Here is a 24,520-nt window from a genome sequence, read left to right as displayed (position 1 = left end):
GGTTAGTGCTCGGTTGCAGTCCCGATTTTCGGGCATCAATCGCGAGAATACTGTAAGTATTGATTGTTGACGAGAAAGGCCCCGTGACGACACAAGGGCAAAATAAATCTCCCGCTAGGGATTTTATTTATAGTTTTGATTGGTTATATGTGACCGTATTGACGTATAGCAAATTAGTATCGAAAATAAGATGACAAAAAATGAAATTTGACCAATGCGACCTGCACTTCTTTCAGTGCTCTTCTCGTGAACAGTAGGGAATAACATCTCAAAAAAGGTCGTGCACATCTCACTTCGTCGCATTTTGTTCCGTCTGCTTTCTTCTTTATGCCGCTCCAACAATAACATCACTTATTCTATTAACACGAGAATCCTGAGTGGAAGGGTCTTGCACCTGTGACTTTCTAGCTTTCAGAATTGACACGGCACCTGAGAATTGCGCTTAATTTAGAGTTGTCCAAATTCGCGTGAAGATCTGCTATCAACACCGGTCGCAGTATCGACAGAGCCGCACGGTGGATGTTTGTATTTGTTATTCGGGGATTTCTGACGGAATCGCGTCGAGTATTCGGGCCCATGGTGCGACGGGACGTGATCGTCGTTTTGAATCGTCGGAATTGAAATCGAGGGCAGGGCCTGTGGAGGTGGGTCGCGGGGCGGGGGAAATAGCCCTTCGAGCTCGCAACGTATAATCGGGAGCAGAAGTGTACACATTGGAGAGGTCGGCATCGCTCTCGGCTGGATCCCGGGGAGACGAAAGAACGCTCGCGGTTTAATGCTCCGAGCCCGGTCGAGACAAGCTGAGCAAACACTTTTCGCGATATTACCAGGATCCGAGCGGGCTTTCCGCGGCCTCTCTTCCACGCTCGCGCTCGCCTCCCTCCCTCCCAACCTTCCTCTCTCTCTTTCCACCCATGTAATGAAATAAATACTCATCCGCTCAGAAATTCACTCGCTCTTTCTTTGCGTTTCATCGGCGCTTCGCTTTCCGCGATGCCTACGTTTTTCTCCTTAGCCTGTTACCTTAATGGAGCCGCGATATGGAATTGCTCAACTAATCGGACTCCGTCGCGGGACCCTCTCTTTATCGAATTCGCGAGACGAACTTTTGCGGTTTGATATGCGAGGGACTCGTGAGACTGTTTTACAGAAGGATGTTTATGGGTGATTAGTTGTGAAAGATTCCTTGGTGATTTTAACAAGTTATCACATTGTTAGCCGGTCAGTAGTTAACTTGTGTTTGACTTAGTTATTTCAATTTTTGAAACGCAGGGCAATATAGAATATTGTAAAAGCAAAATATTCAAAGTTATATAAAAGATATGTGCAAAGTTTCATTTCAATTCGATATGTATAAGTAAAGTATATTGAAGTTTATTTAGATTGTTTCACTTTCATATTTAATTACGGAATAATAAACGGTAAAATGGGATAGCTTCTGTGTAAAATGAACGGTCAACATTGTGTTAATTGCGTTTGACGAGTATCCACGTCATCTTAAAGCTCTAAGTGATGTTAACTCTTTTAACGATAGACTATTTATTTTTTTTTAGACAAACGTGTTATTCTCCTTCGTTTCGCTTTTGTTTTTCGTTAGAATGTTATAAGTGTCTTGACGAGTATACACTTCATTATTTGATTTCATTATGCGCACAATAAGAGCTTTTTTAAACTAAATGGGTTAATGGCTTTGAGATGTGTTGTCGGGACCTGGTTGTGAACAACTTTTTCCTATACATACTTTATAATTTTCCTATACAAGTAATTAGAGTTACATATTTTTGCATATTCCTCGAAAACTAAGGCCTAGCCGCAGTGCTCATGGTCATCGAAGTCGATGAGGAGATCCGTTTTACAAATAATTAGTACCTATTTCTGAAACAAGAACTTCACAAGAATATTGGTTTCGAAAATTTAATAGTATTATATCACTGAAGTAGTATACGAATAAAAGAATTAGTAACATTTTAACTTGTAAGATGATATGTATACTCGTTGAACGCAATTAACTAGTTAATAAGTGGATACTGGTGACAAAATGAAAGGTTGTGTGTATAGTCGAATTGGTATTTTTATAGTTTATCGAGAATTCCATATACTTTGTAGTAGGTTATTAGGGTGTCCTGGTATGTAGTTGATGAAGTTGCTTCGATGATGTTAACCTTGATATACATATAATTTCTTTCATGATTGGATATATTCTGGTCTCTCGAGGATTATATGATTTACGTTATGTTATTTTTACCTATACGTGTTATTCGATTGAACTGCGCATAACACGAACACCGTGCGCAGTGGGCAACCGAATGACCAACTCTACGGACATTGAATTATCCCGACCATTTACCGCGACTGTCGCGTTTCCAAACATGGGGGCGTATCGTCCATTTATTTATAACATCGTCATTAACGATGCCACTTTGTCCGCGTGTTCAAATTACCTTGAAAAGAATGACACGTCCGCGTCGCGCGAATCAACCGCAGATCACCGATTCAATCACACAGGAAGGGACGAGTGCTGTAAATCTGATAACTACCTATACTAACTGTTGAATAACCCTATTGAAATTTAACGTGAAATATAATGACGAGAAAATGATTAAAGGAAGAGTTACAGAGTTTTATATTTTTTTTGCTGAAATATTGGAAATTGTTATTGAAGAAGCAAACTATTACTAGACTACAACAATTTGTTACGTTGCTACAACAAAAGTAAAAAATTTAATAATTTTAATGTAATAATGGATTCTTCGGAGATCATATTACCGTTTCTTACGGGGGACCAACATAATAATACGCTTGAATTCAGAAATTCTAACTGTACGTTCGAAAATATCAATAACTAAGTAATTTTACACACAAATATGAATGCTACAAGCCTTCTATAAAGTATATTCCAACACACGATTCTTTAACTTACATAATTTACAAGAAATATTTCTTTTTCAGTTCAACACAGACAACTTTTAATTTTGAAATTATATTACTTATATTCTTCAGTAACGAAAATAATACATTATGCATTACAATATAAATTTGTTTACCTACATATAATTCTAATATGTTGATAATATATATGCTAATAAACTAAAGACACTTTTAATTACTAAATATCTATTTCATAATATAAAAAATTACAAGAGTGCCACATTACATTTTCCTCCACACAAACCGAATAAAAATATTCGTTCGGTACTTTGTATAGCTTGTGGGAGAGTCGCACGCAAAAGGGGTCGGCAGGCGAGCGAGTAAAATCAAAAGCAAAATCAAAAGCAAAAGCAAGGTTCGCGGGGGATGGCCGATCATCGGGGCGAAAGGGCGAGAATCTGCGCATGCGTCTATCTGCTCGCCCGCTCGCTCGCTCTTGGCGCGAGCTAATTAGCGTCTTGATTTACTTAATCCCAATTAATGCCTTTGGTTGCAACAGCTCTCGCGTTCCTGTGTGCACTAGACGGTGGAGCGTGGTCGAATTCGACGGCAACATGGCCGCGTTTTCGTTGTGCAAATAATGGATTATCCACGTTGTGAGTACACACCGCGCGCAACGGTTAATACACGGGCCCGTCTGCTCGCTTGAAACCGGCGTAATACGTCGTCGTTGCGATTTCCCGCGTGCACACCGTTTAATTGTCCTTAAATTGTGTCCCGCGGATTTTCTTCTTACGCCACGATTTCTGAACGATTAACCCCTTGCCCTACGATTTATTTTTCAACTATGATCGACGTAACTACTTTGCCATTAATTTACTGAACAGAGAGACAAATTTGAGGTATATTCTATGCCTACGTTTGCTCTAAAGTATAACAAACGATAACAGAAGAGTAATATTTAATTAGAATTTACGAATATTGAGTAATATGTGTGTTTGTTAAGTTCTCTTTAAAATCTTTACCACGAATCTCACACGTTATTATAACCCTTAACCCTTTATCTTGCAATTTCGTGCCAAACTCCCGGTGAGGATTTCGTGTATTGTTTAATCTTTAACCAGTTCACTGTGTTCGACGAGTATACACGTCATCTTAACACATTGAGCGCCGGCGACCTAAAAGACATTTAAAGTCTGAGCGCCGTAACGTATCGGCCACTTAACGCTCAAGCGCCGGCCTCATTCAGTTGTATCTGATCAATGAGTAGCCAGAAAAAAATATTCAAAACATTATATATTCTCGTAAAATAGTACATTTTAATTGCATGTTCGTCATATACAATTTAACGGAAATCCAGAAATCTGCATTATTGCGGGGCTGGCGCTCAAGCGATAGACTCAGAATGCCGCGTTTTCACGGAGCCGGCGCTCAATGTATTAAAACTTGAAATGACACTAACTTTTTCAACAGTCCATTCTTCATTTTTTTCGGATAAGCAGTTTAATCACTAAATTTTTACTCACATTTAGCGACGAAAAGAAAGGCGAGTTTTGTAAATAATCTCAAATTAAATAACTTATTACTTTCCCCTGAGAAATTGGATTTTTGACATTTACAATGTTTTCGATTATTGACTATCGAAAAGAACCTAAATTCAAAGCCAAAGCTAAACTGTTCCAACGAACCGCATCGCCTCCCCGTCCTCGATACGAGCGCGTCCCCTAAAACTCTTCTTCGATTAAAAGACATTGTTTACATAGCTAGATCGCATTCAGTCCGGGCTCAATCCGTTTCCCCGAGTAGCGTCGCAACGATCCCGTGTTTGCTCGACCCATTCCCCAGTCTTTGCCGCGGTCCAGATCAAAAGTAATAAATCCTTCTAATAGATCGATTTAATTAATCCTTTCAGTGCTGACTGAAAGTATTGTACCTATGCGAAGTATACCAAACCAATTTGACGAATTTGCTAAGGTTTGGGAAAAAGCTCATAAAAAAAAGAATAAGAATGATATTTGCAAAATTCAAAAAGGAGCATATTACGAAATAAAGGGAGAATAAATGAATGCCAATTGTATTTAAATATTTGTTGAAAATCATATGAATGACGAATATAAAACATTATGAAAAACAGAAAAATCAATTCTCTTTTATAAACAGTATTTGCACATAAGAAAATCATTGTTTGGTCATAGTTTTATATAGATCACATAGTATGAAGTATAAATATTGCATTTTCAATAATTTGTAACAAAATAACTAACATCGAACCACAAAACTAAAGAATAATTCCATGATGCACAACAGGCGTCAAAAGAATTATCTGCTACAAGTGTAACTAATATAATGTTACTGAAATATAATTTTAATATTATTATAAACATTTATATTTAGTTATCTGACTATTGAGAATGTGTGATATTTACTTATTATTACTCACACGAATAATTTATTTAGCATTGATGCTTACCAATATACACACCGTGTAATCCTCTATTGCACAGATTACAAATTGTTGCGAACGACGTTATATCGTCGTTGGCATTTTTCGCAAAAAGGTTAATATCCAGATTACCATTGGATATCTCAATTTTTATACAATTCCGTCAACAATTTACGATGTACTATATTTACGTTTTAATCTCGCTTTAATCTGACGTTTTTTCTATAAGAAGTAAGAAGGTTTTTTCATATATTTTTACTATAATATCCATTGCTTGCTATTACCCTTGCCCAATTTTTTGTAAGCTTAATTAATCCATCATTATAAAAATGTTGTGATTTCGAAGAGAAAAATTAATCCAGCGATATTTTTACTTGCTACAAAAAATGTCAAGGTGTCTGCATCAATTAATTTTTCTTGTTTACGGTATATTACGTATTTCATAATGACAACTCAGATTTGTGTATTATAGATTTTACAGGGTTTATCTAAATAAACAAATTTTGATATGAAAAATAATTTAATAAATGAACTAATTCTCTTTGATGTTAATTTTTGGAAAATAGTAATTGAATATTTTTAAATAAGTATTCTTAATATATTTATTACTATGTTCATCATAACCGTTAATGTCATCGTTGGAAATACTGTAAAAATTAAAATGCAGAATGTTGTGATTCAGACACATACGAGTTGTCACGTTGTTAACGATGAATCAAATAAAATTTAACTTTAATAGGAATTAATATCAAACAATCCTTTCGCAACAATTGGATCGATGAAATAAATAAATTCGATGTAATTTCTTCTGGCTTTTTGTATCTCTTCATTCTTGTGTTTTATTGCTCTCAAATATGAAACAAGAATGTTTCAATAATTTCTATATCACTTTAGTAAATTATATTTACTGAACACATATTGCACGAGTAAATTTTCACAATTCTTTTGAGATTTATTTAAGTCACAGTATACATTTATTATACGTTAATTATACATAGTTAATTCATTTGTTTTACGTCTACTGCATATTGTATTACTACTACCCGTTTTATTTTATTGCATTTTATCTTCTATCTGTTTATTTCATTACTGATCTTTATATTTTAAATTCGTATTTTAAACAACAAAATATTCTTTTTGTATCCAGCGTTTACTCTATTGTATCTTTTTGATCTCACATTTTTTACCCTATTGAATCATGGACTAATCAACTGCGTACTATTATTTCTATTCATACCTTCACTATATTTCATTCTGTATTACATTACTTATAATTTAATCCTCATAATTCTACATTCAGTTACTTATAATTTAATTTCAATAATTCCATATTAAATTACTTATTATTTAATTCTAATAATTCTATATTAAGTTACTCGTATGTTAATAGAACGAATATATGAAAGCTAAAAGTATTTGGGGTTATAGGTAAATAATTATCATGGAATATGCAGAATGAGCAGACCTCATCAGATTTGTTTAGTTTGGAAATCTGTGAATATTTAACCTGTTAACTGTGGAATTTAGTTTGGAAAATCTCTCATTTTACGGGTAATAAAATCAAAAAATGTAGTGTGTATTCGTTAAACACAGGACGAATGGACCTAGGATATAGTTTGATGAAAAACCAAAGAAAAACAGAAAAGAATGACAGGATAATCTACAATCAGAATTATCTGAAAGAATCAAGAATTCATCGTCGAAAACATTAGTATTGTTTCAAGCTTTAAGATGACGTGTATATTCGTAAAATGCAGTTAAATGGTTAAGAGACAATGACAGGTGGTCAGACACCGATACGTGAAAGTTTATTTTTCGACAAAATGTAACTAAATTTCTCAATCCGGACCACAGTGCGACGCATCACGATGAATATGTTTGTTTTTAATCAGCTTTATCGAAGGTTGAACTGTATATAATGTCCATAAATACATGAATAGAAAAACCGGCCTCCGATTGGTTGTTATTTGATTTAATTTCCACAGTTTATCTAACGAAATTCGAACCACGTTCGTGTATCCATTAAGAAATATCTGGCATATTTTGCACGCGTAAGGAATCCTTGTTTGAATATGCAGAATCCTTAATTTCACTCGTAATTTTCATCTTATTTTTAATTGTAAAATTCTTATTAAAAAATATATTATATGTTGCAGAAGCACCTCTATATTTCCAGAAACATAAATTGTTGTATAATAAATAGTAATCAACTTTCAAATATTCGAAAATTACAATTAGTTGGACGTTATACTTTCGTATCTTTACTGTCTACTTTCTTGAAGAAACATTTGATGAATTATAACTTAATGCGTAAATGTATTGTTGAAAACATATGTTTTGTAAAGAAGAAGCAAATTCAAATTTTCAAGAACGTAATTAGAATACAGAGTCATGATTGAAAGTGGTTTTTTCTAACAAATATTGTAAAAAGCACTATACTTCAAATATTTTATTTTTTCATGTCATAATTATTCTCCATAATTTCGCACTTTCAAATTTCTCATAAATGTATAAGGATGCACAGTCTAGGTGTACCAAATTATGTGCATGAAAATCAGAATAAAATATTTTCGTGTAAAACTTCGGCTTCGAAAACAAACGTAATTTCGAACGATTTATCGAACATTTAAATAAAATTATTAAATAATTGTATACATTAGTTTCTAGTTGTCAATTTGTATTAAGTTATTTTGAAACCCCAGTCCTATTGGTTTTAAATGTTAATGGAATTAAAAATAAACATTTTCATACGCGTACGTGTTAAATAAAACTTTCAATTCCATTTGCAGATTTACAAAACTTTGTACAAAAATGTTCTGTTTTTAGAATGATTTGTTTCTCGATTGTATCAGTAATTGTGGTGTATTTTATACTGTGCGTAACAAAAAGATTAATCCACTTAGATTCTTGATCATAACGCCGAAAATGTTCAGTCTACTTAACTAGAACTTGCTTCAGAATTTTGACATAAGATTAGGGAGTATTCTTGAGTAATTTTATTTTAATATAATACCGTATTATTCCACAGTAGAAGTTTATTTGACTTTTGTCATCTTTCGTCCTTAACAAAATTATAGATCCACGTGTAGTGAAACGAAAGATTTCAATCAATTAAATATTATAACTTGAAAATATAAATCTTAGTCATTTCTGGGAAATTTTATGAGTAAATTGTAGGTTTTATCAATAAATTAACCTTTTGTCTGATAACAATGTGTCAGGCTCGTGGTGAAGATTTTATACAGAATTTAACAAGCATAAATATTATTCAAGTCTTTTGAATTCAAATTAAATATTATTCTTCTGTTATCAATACTTATACTTCAAAGAAACCTTATAGATAGAATATAGCTAAAATTTTTCTCTTTTTCCAATAAATTATTAATGGTAAAGTAGTTGTAACGATCGTAGTTGCGAAATGAATCATAAGGCAAGGGGTTAATTAATTATTTAATACAAATATTTACTGCAAAATAATGCGGCATTATATTAACACAGGAACTATCGTATCAATCAAAACGACTGGTTTCGGTTTCTTTCTTTTGCAATTATTGACACCTTAAAACCACTGAATATTTGAAATGATTTCGGAAATAAATAGATCCATTTGAGTACTATAACGAATATCCGAAGAAACTGAAAATAATCTATCATTACAATTTATATAAGGATTACATATCGATCATATTAAATGCTCGGTAGTTTTTAGTGTTAAAATAAAATTTCACAGGAATTTATATTTTTGTTACACACTGTATAATGCGGATACAAAGTCGCAGGGAACAGTTTCTGGATAAAAATATCTCTATCGACCCTAAAGGGAAAGCTCGAAGACTCGACAAACGTGTTTCAGGCGATAAATTCAGTTTTTTAGGCAGAGAAATGGGAGATATATTTTTGAACAGACTGTTTAACGTGCATTGCACCGCAGCTCCCCTTTGTTTGTTTTGTGAAACGTGAAATGATAGTTATTTGCTTAATCCTTAATTGGCAATCCCGTCGAATGCAACCCGATTTATTTAATTTATGCTGACACGTTATGCTCACACAAAGTTAACGAAGTAATTTTTCGATGAAATTCGATCTGGTTTTAAAGTCGGGATTAACGGCCACGGAATATTTGACCACGAGAAATACAATGAAAAATAAATTGCGAAAAGTAAGGAGTAGACGACGAATTTTTATACATTTATGGGAAATTTAAAAGTGTAAAATAAACAGAATGCACGCGATACGAGGAAGTACATAAAGTATACAATATACAATTTTTAAACACTCATCAAAACCCCTATACAGTCGAAACAGTTTTCCTAACCAGTTTATTGCGTTCAACGAGTATACATATCATCTCAAAACGCAAAATGGTACTAATGTTTTCAACGATAAATTATTTATTTTTTCGGATAAATGTGTAATTCTTCGTTTTGCTTTAGTTTTTCGTTAGAATATATTATAGATGCATTTGCTTTGCGTTTGACGAGTATACACTTTATTATTTGATTTCATTGTGCGCAGAACGAGAAATTTTTTTAACTAAATTCCACAGTTAACTAGTTAATAAAGCAGAAATTAAAAATTCAAGATTCTTCATATTGATTGCTCTAGTGTCTTTGTATCCCATACATCGCTATCGATACGTCGCCAAGAAAATTAGTATTTCACATTAAACGTACCGACACTGAGTATATACCTATTCCTACTATAATTAGTCAAATGATTGATAGTAAAATAAATGTAAATAAGTTAAGTGATAAATTTTTCGTAGTGAAAATAGAAACAAAAGGAAAGACACAAATTGAAAAATTGTTTAATCGAACAATGTAGGAATTTATATAGAGCTGAATAAAAAAGAAAAACGCCAGACTTTTCGGTCAAATTTTATAACCAGTCAATTATCCGGTCGTGGTACTTCAATGTTAAGTTTAGTATTAACTCTTTGGTAAAATATCGCCATAACAGCGATTTCGAGCTTTGATATTTTAAATCAAAAACTGCAAATGAATAATTTAATTATTCAACTAACGAGAGACTGACACGTGATCTTTTTCTATTAATATTTAAGACTTCGATGCATAATTCAGTTTTTTATAAAATGTAATGTTAGAAGTTTAAGACAGTCTCATCTGCAAAGAGTCAATAGAAAATCGTCGGTTGTTAAGGGTAAAAAATTTGAATTTACATAATTATTATTATAAAGCCTCCCGCGAATGAACGAAGTAATCATTATATATTTGATATATTTTGCGGAAATTTAAATAGCTTTAAAAGCCCTGTGAAAAGACTAATTACTGGATGAAATTTCAAATAAAAAATTTAATTTCTTTTTTTCTTATTATTTTATTATCCATTGTATTACATTGTAAAACTCTTGCTTTATAAACTCCTTACCCTTTATTTGTATCTCTTGCTTTTCTATATTAAAGGGCATCTACTCGTTAAATGAATGAATAAATATATAAATAAATTATTACAGAATACAAAATACAGCTCGAAATAACACGTTAGCGTTGGATTAAATTAATCGCTGCTTCTTCCGGGCAGTAATACTAATGAAGAACTGGCGCGTTCGGAATCACAGGGAATATTTTATTAAGGCGGAGACATGGGGTATCTGTGGGGATGCGCGCACCGTTGGCTCGTTGCTCCAACCCATTAACTGACCCTTGGTTCGTTCAACAAACGTTCGAATCATTTCGTAATCGAGTTTGCCGCTCTGAAAGGAAGGACAAGGGGAGAAACGTATTCGGTGTATTGTTTCGCATTCCACATCTCAGTTGGATAATTTTAATAATCCTATTGACTCGGCTCTTCAATAAGCGAACTTACTCAGGGCGTTTCGTAATTGGTTGTTCCTTCAATAAGGAATTGTTCCTGCATCCATACGCAAATAAGAAATGTATCCCCGTGCTTTATAATATCGAATCAAGCGTACGATAGAGATGTTCGATCGAGTATAAGAAATATGAATGTTATTCGGTTCAAATTGATTAACTAGTTAACTGCGTTCGAGAAGTATACACGTTATCTTAAAATCGAAGTGATACTAATTCTTTCAACGAAAAAATTATTTATTTTTTCAGATCAACGTGTAATTTTTCTTCGTTTTGCGCCAGTTTTTCGTTAAAATATATTGTAGGCGCATTTGGCCTGCATTAGACGAGTATACACTTCATTAGTTGATTTCATTACGAGCATTGTCAGAGATTTCTGAAATCAAATTCCACAGTTAATAGGTTAATATTCACGATCGCTGGCGTGAATTCACGTGTTTTCAAATATAATAACATTCAAAATGTTTTATTCTTCTACTCTTTTCCATTTACGTCTTCTTTACCGGACAGTTCTTCATTTCAAACAACAGATCGTTGCAAGACTAATAATTCAAAACAAATTATCTATTTTTGTGCCCGTTTTAAGGTTAGAAAATTGCGGTAATTAGCTTAAGAATTTCTTCACTTTCACCGGCGATGAGTATTAAAAAAATGAAAAATTTTCTGCTCACGAATGTGTTGTAATTTCCTAAAGTCTATAACTGAATACCGCAGGGGTCTGCGAATGAAATGTGTATGAACATAAAAAGTAGATGATAAAACTATATTGTCAATACTTAGCTGCAGATTTTGAAATGGCTTGGGATTAAGCAACTGACATTCTTCTAAAAACTGTAAAATACAATTATTAAAACTATTAAATTCATTGTTAATTTATATACACAGGTTGATATTTTTAAAATTTTAAACCACATACAGTTTTGCATAGTTACAAAAGAAATCCGGCCTATAGAGGGTTAAACTTGTAAACATCGCTACACAGATTTCAACATGTAGTCGTTCCGTTTCTGTCGAAAACCGATTTTTCAATTAGGATCACCCAGTCGGTGTACATAAGAAAAAAAAGGGATCATCGAAAATTCTCATAAAAAATTCGACTGGAAAGCCTGAGTAGAGAAACGGTTGAGAGAATTGGAGGCGGAGCAAAGGGTGGAGATGGCCGGTGGGTCGGCTGAAGAGAAAGGGTGTGCGCGGAGGTGTGCGAGAGGAGGATCCCTCTCGCGATACCTGTTGTGAAATGTATAAGGTATATACCCGTTGTCGTCCGTTTTGAGCTGACTTAATTAGCAGGTCGCTAATGTCTCCCTCACCGACACCAATTTCTTCTCTTTTTTTTCTTTTCCAGCCCCGCCACTCGGTTAATCGTTCGAACGAGGAACGCGGTGCGTCCTTTCGATTACGGTCTTTGTTTTGCAGCCTTCGATGCTGGGGCACCCCCCCCCCCCCCCCCCACACACACACACAACCGAGAAAAACAATTGCCCCACGAAACGGAAACTTCGGTACAGTCTATCTCACGAGAGCGTACTAGCCATGTAAAAATATATTAAGTAAGAACTCCATTATCCGATTTAATTGGCTGATTAACGGTTCAGGTGAATGGCGACCGGAGAAGAAATTCTTTGGCACGGTGCGATCGGCACTGTAATTTAGGTTTCTGCATGTATGACGGCGATATTTGTAAAATTTTTGAAGTTATTAAAATTATCGATAAGTGGGTGAATTTTCAACTACGTGGCAATTTTTTTTATGTACCAAATTAATTTCACGAAGTAGATATTTTAGCGGTTTCTATACTTTATGTTACTACGTTCCTCTTTAAAATTTAATCTTGGCGCCGCCCCTTTATTTCATAAAATAATACAGACACATTTTTCAATGGTAAAAAGTGTATTAATACAAAAAATTAAATAAACGTAAGTGACAGAATAATAGCTTTTCGTTACCTTCCAGTTTGGAAATCACTGACATATTTGATGTTCACGCTGTCTGATAGAAAGCTTACGACAATCTAGATCCTTTATTTCAGTAGGAGGGGTTAAATCAGTTTACCGAGTGTTGTCAAGATTACATTTGAAACCATATTGGAACCGATAAGAAAAGAGACATTATAAGGTAACAGTTATTCGAAAGAATTATATGTGTTTAGATTATCGGAATATCTCACTTATTAGGCATCCAGTTTCGTAAATAACGCTTATAATTCTTATGGTCTGGACTGTAATTCGTGTTTCTTGTCCCATGGGACATCGCCGCACATTTCTACATACGCCATGATTATTGGTTTGATCGTCCTCCCTTTTTCAGCTCCCATCCCGCGAAACGTTCGTGTTCCACTCAGTCGTTGACAATGATATTCATTTCGAAAAGGATACTGCGAAACGTAAAAATTTATACTGTCTACTGTAACGAACAATGACAGTCTGATATGAGATGATTTTTAGTACTGTGAAATTTTATTTATTTTCCTTTTACGTTAATACCATTTAATCCTTACATTTATTCAAATTTGTAATATTGCGTACAATATTTTTGCGAGAATTCGCTATTTTCGAAGCAAAAATCGACATAAAAATGTTTAAAAAAATGGAAATCCGAGGCAATTTTATCGAATTTTCATGGAAACAAAACTTAATTACGCAGAAAAAAATTTCAAAATGGCCAATAGAAGAGTTAAGTGTAATCCATCAGATTATGATATTTAGCACTGATTATGTGTATAAAAGTATATAGAATTTATTGGTGCTTGTCACAGTTTTAACATTTTGTCACATTTTGAAATAATAAAGCAGTGTGTATTTTAATGTACGTTAGACTCTAAAGGATTAATTGAACTGAAGTGCAGACTTCGAACGTCTCTTAACACGTTCGCTACCAGCATCACATATTTGTGACGGCCGTAATCCTATATTTTATATAATAAAAATGAAATTAATCCTATAGATATTGTTATTAGAAATTATAAACTACGACATTATATTTAGGAACTCAGTGACTCGTTTCAATTTCATTTCTCTAATATTTTGTTTAGAAGATTTATTGGATTGAAGAAAATATTAGAATCAAGGAGATCGTCACCGAAATAAGCGCGGGTAGCGGACATGTTAAAGCCTTCATACACTTTGAAACATTTGGCGATTTAACTTTTTAGATACGGTACGCCACTATAGTGGCCTTTCGCCGAGACCCTCTATTTTTACGGAACGCCACTATAGTGGCTTTCGGGATCGGACCAATTTGGACGGTACGACACTATAGTGACTTTCGTGGATATCACGATTTTGGGCGGTATTATACGTTTTTTGCTTTATTTCTCATTTGTTTCGCCTAAACCACATTTCTTGGCAATATCGAAGCTGTCGTTAAAGAGTACACCTGTTAGAGATGTGGGCTAGAGCACGAGGCTAGGCACAAGAACCTACCACACGTTGCATATTATAATAATTAATTAATTAATTAAGTTTTTCGATGCCGTTATCTGAAAATATATAAACAAAATTATAATTTATTCATTTAGAACTCCATTCCCAAGTAATGTCGTAGTGAAAATCGTCATGAACGGTTTTTGTGCCATCCGCGGCCAGGCGCGCCGTCCCAGAGGTACCCACTTGCGGACGAGCGCGCCGTACCTAGAAAGTTAAGCATCCCTACATACATTGATTTTGATCCTCTTTCGATCGCAACATGCGTCATGAAACCTCGTAAGACTAAAACTTATCGCTTGCAGCAATATCTACATACACCTGACCCTCGATTTACGCGAAAATCCGTTCCACGTAGGTTCGTTTTACACGAACAAAAATCACGTAAATAAAACCTGTCGGTACAAGAGAAAACAAAATATCGAAGAGAAAAGCTGGTATAAGTTTTAGAAATACATATTTATTTCACATAGCTTAACAAAAGAAATAATAATAATGACATTTTAGAAAACAAACGTATATTTTATTCGCTGTTACTAAATTCAGATCGCGTAAAGAAGACGCTTGCGTGAAAAAAGTCTGCATAAATCGAGGGTCAGATGTAGATATGTATATACTTACATCGCAAGTTTCAATCTGTAAGGAGCTTCAACCTCTTGCATTGGAAAGACGCGTCACACATACACGAAAACCTTTTTGTTCCAAAATAGCCAATAACGCCTTATACACACCCCAGCCCAGATGCATCACACATACTAGATTGTTTTCTGTTGGTTTGATAATGGAATAAAGAATCAATTTTATTTAACTAAGACCGTAAGTAAACACAACGTCTGTTCAGTGCAATAGATCGGAACGTAATAAGCAACTACATGATTTTGTTTTATAAGTATTGTCATGGAGATTGAGATCCGTTTTACTTCTTAATTGATTATAGTTTTATCCAATCGAATCCATAGAGGGCTGTCGTTGCCAATTATTTTTAATATTTTCAAAAGTATCACTCTATACAAAACTATTAGCCCTTCGTACTCGAGAGGTGACTCAGTAGGCAGATAATTTGATAGAGTAACATTATAAACTTTGGTATTTAACATTAACCTTTGTATACTCCATCAGTACATGAAATATTAAAAGAAAATAGTATAATTTCTTAATAGTAAAGTAATTTACTATTAAGTAATTTTTAATTTGAAAAAAGATTGTCTACATCTAATTGGAAAATACTGTATATTTCTAGTGAAAACCTTTCGAGTGCAAAGGGTTAATTAACAAAATTAGACTAAATCTCTGCGTAAAACAGGTAAAAACAACATTCGTCGCGCAAGATTCCGCAGAATCTTTGAATCGGTTGCCAGCGCTAGAGATGAAACGCAAGTCTCGCGCAAATCGAACATTGTCACGAGTCTCCCATCAACAATTTAAAATGGCCGTGCCGGACAATAGGGTGGCTCCAACCCTCACGGTCAATTAATCCGTTCGGTTTCGGACAAGTAGCATAAAATTAGTCCTGATGGCAGGTTCGCGCGCCGCGGCCATATTATCGGAGGCAATTTCCCTCGCTCCAGGGATTACCTGCCAATCAGTGTCGCGGAACGGTCGCGTATGGCGTTTATATGATTGCCCGCTGCGCAATTCTTCCTCTGGCCCCTTCCGCCTCCTCTTGGTCCTGTTCCGGCCAATATCATCGGCGTTTCCGCGTCAACAATAATTTTCTCCACGCGTTCGGAAAGACATGCTAGTAACCGGACAGCTCTCCGGAGATTATCGCGTAACGAGTTCAATATGCGAATTGCCGAACGCGCGAAAAATCCTCCGCGACTCCGTTCTGGAGACTACTCGAATCATTGCGATGATTTGGAGCTTGTTCCATCTCGTAACGGGTTCGCAACAGATTCTTCGTGCACAAACGAAATTTACGAAAATTAACACTAAAACTACCGAACAAAATGACATATTCCTGATTTCTTTTTTTTTTGCAATTATTATAAAGATAACAAATGTTTCTCTGAGAAATTATTAAAAAAATTGACTTGACAATACGCAAACTGAATCGTAAATGAATTAAAGTCTCAATAGACGCACTCTTGGGGTTTTTATAGAGGAGTTTTGAAACGTTGATTTAACTACTCGGTAATTTTAGTGTTAAATTTCTTCCACGAATGTTCTTTTTCGGGAACATCGAGTTTAGAAATTAATTTGGGTTACATTATTCAAGAAGGAACATTTTTATACAAATTTGATAAAATGATGAATTTAGCGTTTTAACTTGAGTCGCTAAAGCTAAAGAGCGAGATTATAGGAAAATGAATTATTTAAAAAATAATAATTAACCTTCTATAAGCCCTTATGACTTTTTAATTTGTATTATATGTGTTTAAAATATCTCAATAATGAAGAATCTGCAATTAAGCGATGATCTAAAAATCCGACACACGCAGACTCTTTAAACAAAAAATAATAACACGCCGATCATGCTTGCGAACAAACAGGAACGTCGGTAAATAAAGCTTTTCGTTTATCCTGCTCCGTATTGAATATTCATCACAATAATCCGAGGGATTCAATTCGTAAATTTGAAGTTGCGCGTAACATGTCAGGCCATTCTGCGCGCAGCACCGCCGCGCAAATGTATTTTGTAGATGAGAAATGTTCGAACACATTTTTCCGAATATACGAAATTCGTTTAATGAATAAGCAGCGACTCCTTATGCGAAATAAAAATTTCCTGAAATAATTTAGGGGAACGAGGGTTAAACCAGTAAAATTTTGTTGAACTCTTAAATCTAAATTTTACTCAAGAATTTCGATACAATAAGAATCTTGATTATCCAATTTAATTGAGCGACGAATAGTTCACATGGATAAAATTTCAAGAAGAAATTGTTCGAAGCACGTTTGTACAGTTTGAGTGTATATATTCTGAGACACAATTTAAGAATCTGAATTATTGAGTTTGCGAAAAATAGCAACTCTGTTAATCGAAACCCTACTACAAGCCAAAAATAAGATAACAACATTCTTAAATTGTTAAGAACATTTTCCTATTTTACAGGAAAGTATAATATAAAAAGTCTGCCATCTATTAATAAATTATGCGATTATAAGAAGATACAAACAGAGTAACTGGTATTCTAGGAAATTACTTTTCTATGAATTCCAATTTAACTTTATTTATCATGATGTATAATTCTAAAGTTAAATATATATATGTTTATATTTTTCAAGCCTCATTTCATTCTTTATTGCTTGTTACAAGTTGGCGTAATATATTATTTATCAGTAAGTAAGTTATTTTAGTAGTTATCTATTTCCTGTGATTCTTTTTTGAAGTATGATTCATACAAATAGCAACCGATATTTTCTATACACTTGATAGTGTATAAATATAGTTGATAGTGACTCTGAGAAGGCACTAGATTAAAAGAAATTCTTATCACCGTCGTCAGTTGGTACATGTGTAGAATTATATTATGTCAAATATCTTCTTGACTCTTTATCCTACGGAGGTTTTATAAACTTTTCAAATAATTCCGTAAAAAATACATACATACATACATACGTTTTGATTAGTTTAAAAACTTATATCAATGACCAATATTTCCTCTTTCATTGTCGTAAAGCTATTTAATGTAATTATATTGTGCTCTAATTGAAATGAGAACTATCTTGAGCATAAGAATAGTTTATGGATTAACAAATTATTATTACAAAAATTGTTTGATACGGAGTAGGTCGATGTATGGTATAAATAATTTTTTGCGTTGGACTGTTCGTCTCTATTCATCTTTATTCGTATCACGATGACGTTTTTTCCGACAAATATATAGCAAATATTATAAAGATCGGTTGGTTATCATAGCATCGTGTTCTCTCTGCATCTCGAAATTTATTTCAATTTCTGTCTAATAGAAAGATATAAATGTACGGATTAATTAATAGTTCAAATTTAAAAATGCCATCATTATTCAAATGACCTCAACATTTGAGAATTAAATAAAACTTTTAATAATAGTTAACTAAACAGATAACAAATTAATACAAAATATCTCAAGTGGAAACATAAATATCAGAAATATTTATTTTCTAAATTAAAAATAAGATATTTTGGTATTATTAACACTGAACCTTTAGAATAAATGTACATTTGTAAATAATACAAGTTTCTTTTCTCGTCTGGCAAATTATAAACGAACAGTTCTGAATAACAGAATCATGAAAAAAATCATAAAGCAAGAAAGGGATTGAAGCAAACAATAAATTGATACGTCATCATTAAAGTTACATAAGAGTGATCATTTATAGCGCGTTTTATAGCCTAAAACTCTCATAAGAACAATTCGAAAGCAATAAAATGAAATAAAGATAAAACAAACATTTGGTACTTCGACCAAAAAAACAAGAAGGAATCGCTAATCATAAAAATTCGAACCTCACTATGAACTAACAATAAATGAAAAAATGTTTCATTCGGAAAGAAGAGAAAAAAGTTTTCTCGTGCGTATGTTAAATAAGATAGAAACAGTTTAATATCGAAACGTTGCTGTAACCCGTGAATATTTGAATAGTTTCATCTAGCTCGAAACGCCATTTCACTCGGTCGACTACTCAGCAAATGAGGCCGCGATTCGCGATAATTGTCAGGAGAATAAACTTAAATTTTTCAGGCTGTGGGTCGGCCCAGCATCACGGGTAAAACCATCAAAGCGATTTTACCATGTCTCTTACCTCTCTGCGCCAATGTTTGCGAGCGTGGGCGAGAGAACTTTTTAATTGGCCACCTTTAATTAGTTAACCAGCAAAGTCTCGGTAATTATTCTGTTTCTCGCTCCGTTTCCGTGCGCTAACTCTCCTCCCTCGTCTCCCCGCTTCATCTTCCGCTCATCCATCTTTTTTCAGCGCTGGGGGAGCCGCGCTATCCCTCTACACCCACGGAGTTCTCATGTTTTCGCTCGAGTTCCTTCGCCGCCATGATTAACTCCGTTCATTTAAGTTGATCGGATGAAGATGATGCGGAAATGTTAACACGTTCGCGGACGGTTTGAATTCATATAAGTAGTTGATTTGATCATTCTTCAGAAACTTCATTTCGATGCCTGTTAAGTGAATATTTTTTAGCTGAGCTTTCTTTTGTTATTGGCAATAACAATAAACGGGAGTCAAATTCTTCTATGTATAATGAACGTAAATTAGGCAGATAATTTCACATATAAGTTTTCCCATAGTATTGACTCTAAAAATTTAAGAAAGATAATGTGGTGTCTAGAATTTTCAGCGTGGTTTTAGAATATTTTTAAGAAGTGTGAAGCGAGAATCAGTGTGAGCGGAGGACCATAAAAGAGGGAAACCTAACGGCCGAGGAAAATTGGTATGCGCAACGTCGCAGGCCCAAGGTTTCCAGTTAGACTTCAAAAGGGTGTGTTTGAGAGTTTGTGGATAGTGTGAGTGAAAAGAATGATTTTTGAGTGCAAATGTCCGAAAAAGAGTCTGTGCAGTTAGAGGCGTGAGTTGGTCTTCGTGGCAGCAAGTTATGTGTCGTTTCAGTTGCGCGTTGTTAGTATATAGCTTTCTTTATTGTTAATAAACATAGTTATTTGTTAGTTTTTTATATTCCCATCTACATTACTCCATATCCACATATTTTACACTATAATAATGTGTACTGCATATGCAGTGGCGTCCCACCACTAGAACAAAGCTAAAATATTGCACACGCAGTAGACGTGCGCAAACGTGTTCACTGAACTACTGACAACTACACTTTTACCCGGTCTCATCTCATCGGACTTCTCATCAAATATCTCGAGCAACGATTCTCGTTACTGTAGGAAGGGAGATCACTTGATGGCTAGGCTGAGGAATGTGAGTCTGCTTGGTCAGTTCTCATTCTTTTTACGATGCTAATTTTCTATTCATCAACACGGTGTAATGAACCCTTTGCAATTGGAAGCTTTTTACTAGAAACATTCGACACTTTACGATGAGACATGGACAACACTATTTGAAACGAACTAATAAGAAAGCATACGTAAATTAAGAAACAAAGCTATTTTATATAAATATTTCACGTATTGATGCATTATATAAGAGTTAATATTATATGTAACACTTCGTAATTTTGTTATATCAAATCAAATGGTGACTGAGAGTCACCTCTTGAGTGCAAAGGGTTAATCAAAACTATGAGCATAACATACAGCGGAAGACCCCCTTTACTCCTGTTTTATCCCGCTGGACATCGAGTATGTCCTAATAATACTTTAAACCGTCGTTCACCGGTTCAATTTATTTTTCAGAAGGCAGCAGACAGATCGGCCCCCACGCGTGCACAGTCTGTCAGAACGTGGTCGAAGGTAGCGCGCAGAGTCGAGCCCTGCCAAGAAGTCAGGCATCCCAATATGGGCTGCGGGAAGATCAGGTAGCACCCGGTGCTCGCGTTTGCAACACCTGCAGGTGTAAAGCGATCAGGGGACGGTACACCGCGTGTCCCTTACCTGGCTGTCCGAACCTGAACAACGCCAGCTCGAAGACCAGGGTGAAACGACTGAGAGCACTACCCGCCAAATGGCTTGACCTACCCGCCGAAATTCGTGACCCGATCATCCAAGAGTTCCGTGAGTGTTGCGACACCAGTTTCTAGTCAGTTTTGCTAAACGGTTGGGCAGTTCATTTAAAAATTATTTCCCTTTGTTGTAGAAATACCTGGCAACGCGACTAAGTGTTGCTCAGCTTGCTTCAACCGAATATCGCGGCGACTGGCGCCTCACCTGACCGGCAACACCGAAGTCGCCGAGGACACGGCTGACTCGCTGGCTCGGCAATGGACGGACGAAGAATTAGAGTTGCTCAGGAGAGCACTCAGGGAACACGGCACCAACTGGTTGAAAGTTGCCGAGCAAATCCCGGAGAAGACGAATCATCAGTGCAAGAATTACTACTTTGCATATCGGAAGAAGCTCAGCCTGGATCAAATGGTTGCCGAGTATTATCAGTCTTTGGGCGAGGAGAGGAGACCTTGCTTGACGGACGAAGAAGAGAGCGGCAGCAGTACGAGCAGCTGTGACGAGCTGGCGGTTAGTGTTGAATAGTGCTTATGAGTGTTGTCGAGTCATTGGGTTCTCGATGATCAGTGATCGATTCAACTGTAACTCATGTGAAACTGGCTTTGTGCGATTCGTGTGAGCTTTTGTCAAATTCAACCACAGAGCATTCGAAAAGAAGTACTTTAAAAAGGAAGTCCCTGTCCATTTTTAAGCTTTTTGAACCATAATTCACTGCAGTCGCCCGTCAGAGGGTAACCTGAATATAGTATGGACGATTATAATTGTTCGATAAATAAGATATTATAATATGAGATAGATGATCATATATCATATAACGTTGTTGTACGAGTATAGAAGGAAATCGCTTGGAACTACTCTTACTGTATAACCGCACAAACGAAAACAAATGTGTTTTGCGAAAAGAAAATGTTCTATATATTTCCAATAAATGATTAACTTAATTTTTATATCATTAATCAATGGAAACTCATAAACGCGACAACTATATAATACAATTCGAGCGAATAGAAAAGTCGTTACATTTCGATTTCTGTTTGTAGGTTCATGACTCGAGCGACACAGCCAGCGCAGGTAGCCCAGCGAATAACATGTCGAGCGGAACGCCAGGGACACCGGGTTCTTCTACGACATTGCCTATATCTTTCTCGCGATCAACGGACCAGAAACTTGGTGATAAACTGGCGGACATTGCAGTGGTGTCGCTGGTGCCACCGGTGAGCATAGGTTCGTCGCAACAGTCTTCCACCAGCGGAGGTAGCAACGCTGCTTCAGCTGGCACTAGAGAAGACTATGATAGTTCGGCCACGGTAAGACCAAGCTTACTTTCACCTCTCACTTTACAAGGAAGCGTGGAGGGCCTTGTATTATTTTGAACGTTATTTGAACCGTCGTCTCGGTTCGTTTTCTTTTCTGAATGTTAAATAAGACGAAAGTTTGTCTTTTGATAGGGCCGTCTGATAGAGGTTCGCTGATTGTTTCAGGAGACGGCGGACGAGGGTCAGGGAGGTGCCGATTTAGATAATAGCAGCGTTGTCGTAACCCTAACCACCGCCAATAACTCGACGCCGCTTCAACAGCAACATCAACAATCACATCAGCAGCTGCCACCTACATCGCATTCGCCCCCATCAACCACCAGCAACTCAAACCCACTTACCGTTAAAGACCTTATGCTCGGCGTTATCGAGATGCAGTTGAAACGTAATCCGAATAGTCCAGCCGGCATCAGCGGCTCCTCTGTATCAGTGAATTCTGGAACGCCAACAATATCTAGCATATTGAAAACCGATCACCGGAACGACATTACCTTCGTCAGGGAATATAAACCGTCGAGTTCCATGGCAAACACTACCATGTCGAGGGATTCGAATTTGGCAACCCTGTCAGTGGTATCAAGTTCACATCACGGACATCGATCTGCTCCTAGTCCTCAACAACTTGGTAAGTCGAGTTCGGATAAATATTTGTGCGGGTTGTCACGTAGCTTAACCGGAAAATCGGACTGTATTTGAAACTTATTTCCAGGTCAAATGCAAGCAACGATTACCCCCTGCCCACCAACGGCATCAAGCAGTCAATCGTCGTCGTCGGATTTGATTCCAAAGGAGGGATTAATCGTGATGCAAGTGCAACAGGCGCTTCGTGAAACAGAAGGCACCCTTGACCTGAGTATTAAAAAACCGAGGCAACAACAAGAGTATAATCATTCCTTGCAAACGCTTCATAAGCCACCCACGGTTCTTTATCGACCAGAACCACCTCCAGGTGCTTACTACCATCCTCACGCTCATCCGGAGCAAAGCCGTGGCGCGAAAAGTCCACTAGTTTATGCTTCTTCGCCGCGACCACAAGCACCTCTTACACCGAAAATGAACAAGGTCACCGTGCCACCGCCACACCCGAAATTGTCTCCTAAATTGAGTAATATGGGCACGCCGGGACACAAGGGTGGCTCTATCACGCACGGTACTCCCGTTTCCAGTACTCGTTACGACGGTCTTCTTCGACAAATGACGCCTCCAGGAAATCCTGGTAGTGCTGCTGGCACCTCGAATGTTCCCAGCGGCGCGAGCGCCGTCAATGCCCCCAGCAATCAAGGACCTAAAGAAACAGGTTCCATAACTCAAGGTACACCAGTTCATCCCTTCGCAGTGGACAAGCGTGCGCCTATGTATGACTATCATAGAACTATCAGGCACTCACCCGTGACAACGGGTAACATTCCTGGACAGGGCCAAAGTCAAGCAGGAACCGCGGCGGTAGTAGTGACTCATAGTAATCAGTATAATTCCTATTCCGCCCGGCCGCCGCCTAGCTACACGATGGAACAACAGTTATCCTCGCGACAGATCATCATGAACGACTACATAACCAGTCAACAGATGCATGCGCGTAGTCGAAATAGTGGCACGTCGGAAGGTGGTAGTAAGAACGAATCGCCGTCAACACTGTATTACACGAGCACACCTCCTCCGCAGTCGCACACGCAACCTCGACAGGGAGTTATTCAAAGGCATAATCCTCAGAAACAGATTCACTACCCACCTCCACCACCGGGATTGGAAGCCTTTTCAAGTTTAGTGGACGTAGCCGTGCAACAACCCAGTCTTCCAGTTCCCCATCCGCACAGCCATCCCGCCTCCGTTAGCAGCAGTCACGAGGGTCTTGGCAAGACCATGGCAGACAGGCTACTGGCCGATCGCTATGGAGATAAGCATCGTTTGGCTATGCATCAGGCGGATCATAGAATGGCGGTGGCGCATCATCATCAACGAGATAGGGAAAGAGAACGTGATTTAGTTCATCTGCGTGAGAAAGAAGAGTACCGGTTGCAACGGGAGAAAGAAATGCAGCAGCAGGAACATAGAATGGCTCAGCAGAGAGAAAAGGACG

General features: G+C 36.4%; 1 protein-coding gene across 16 annotated transcripts in view; it reads left to right on the top strand.

The window, feature by feature from the left end:
• Smr (nuclear receptor corepressor smrter) overlaps positions 1–24,520 on the top strand; it is a 72,931-nt gene that overhangs the window by 42,747 nt on the left and 5,664 nt on the right. For 14 of the 16 annotated variants that reach the window (XM_076367311.1, XM_076367314.1, XM_076367309.1 and 11 more), the window contains 5 exons: positions 20,861–21,178; positions 21,261–21,637; positions 22,168–22,434; positions 22,609–23,068; positions 23,153–24,520. The exon at positions 23,153–24,520 is cut by the window's right edge and continues 581 nt beyond it. In XM_076367311.1, the coding sequence (XP_076223426.1) occupies positions 20,861–21,178; positions 21,261–21,637; positions 22,168–22,434; positions 22,609–23,068; positions 23,153–24,520 (2,790 nt within the window). The remainder of the gene's footprint in view (positions 1–20,860; positions 21,179–21,260; positions 21,638–22,167; positions 22,435–22,608; positions 23,069–23,152) is intronic. The other 2 variants (XM_076367318.1, XM_031972757.2) reach the window with 2 other exon arrangements.

The sequence above is a fragment of the Nomia melanderi genome, chromosome 4, assembly GCF_051020985.1.
Source record: "Nomia melanderi isolate GNS246 chromosome 4, iyNomMela1, whole genome shotgun sequence".
Lineage (NCBI taxonomy): Eukaryota > Metazoa > Arthropoda > Insecta > Hymenoptera > Halictidae > Nomia > Nomia melanderi.
This window is presented reverse-complemented; position numbering and strand designations above follow the sequence as displayed.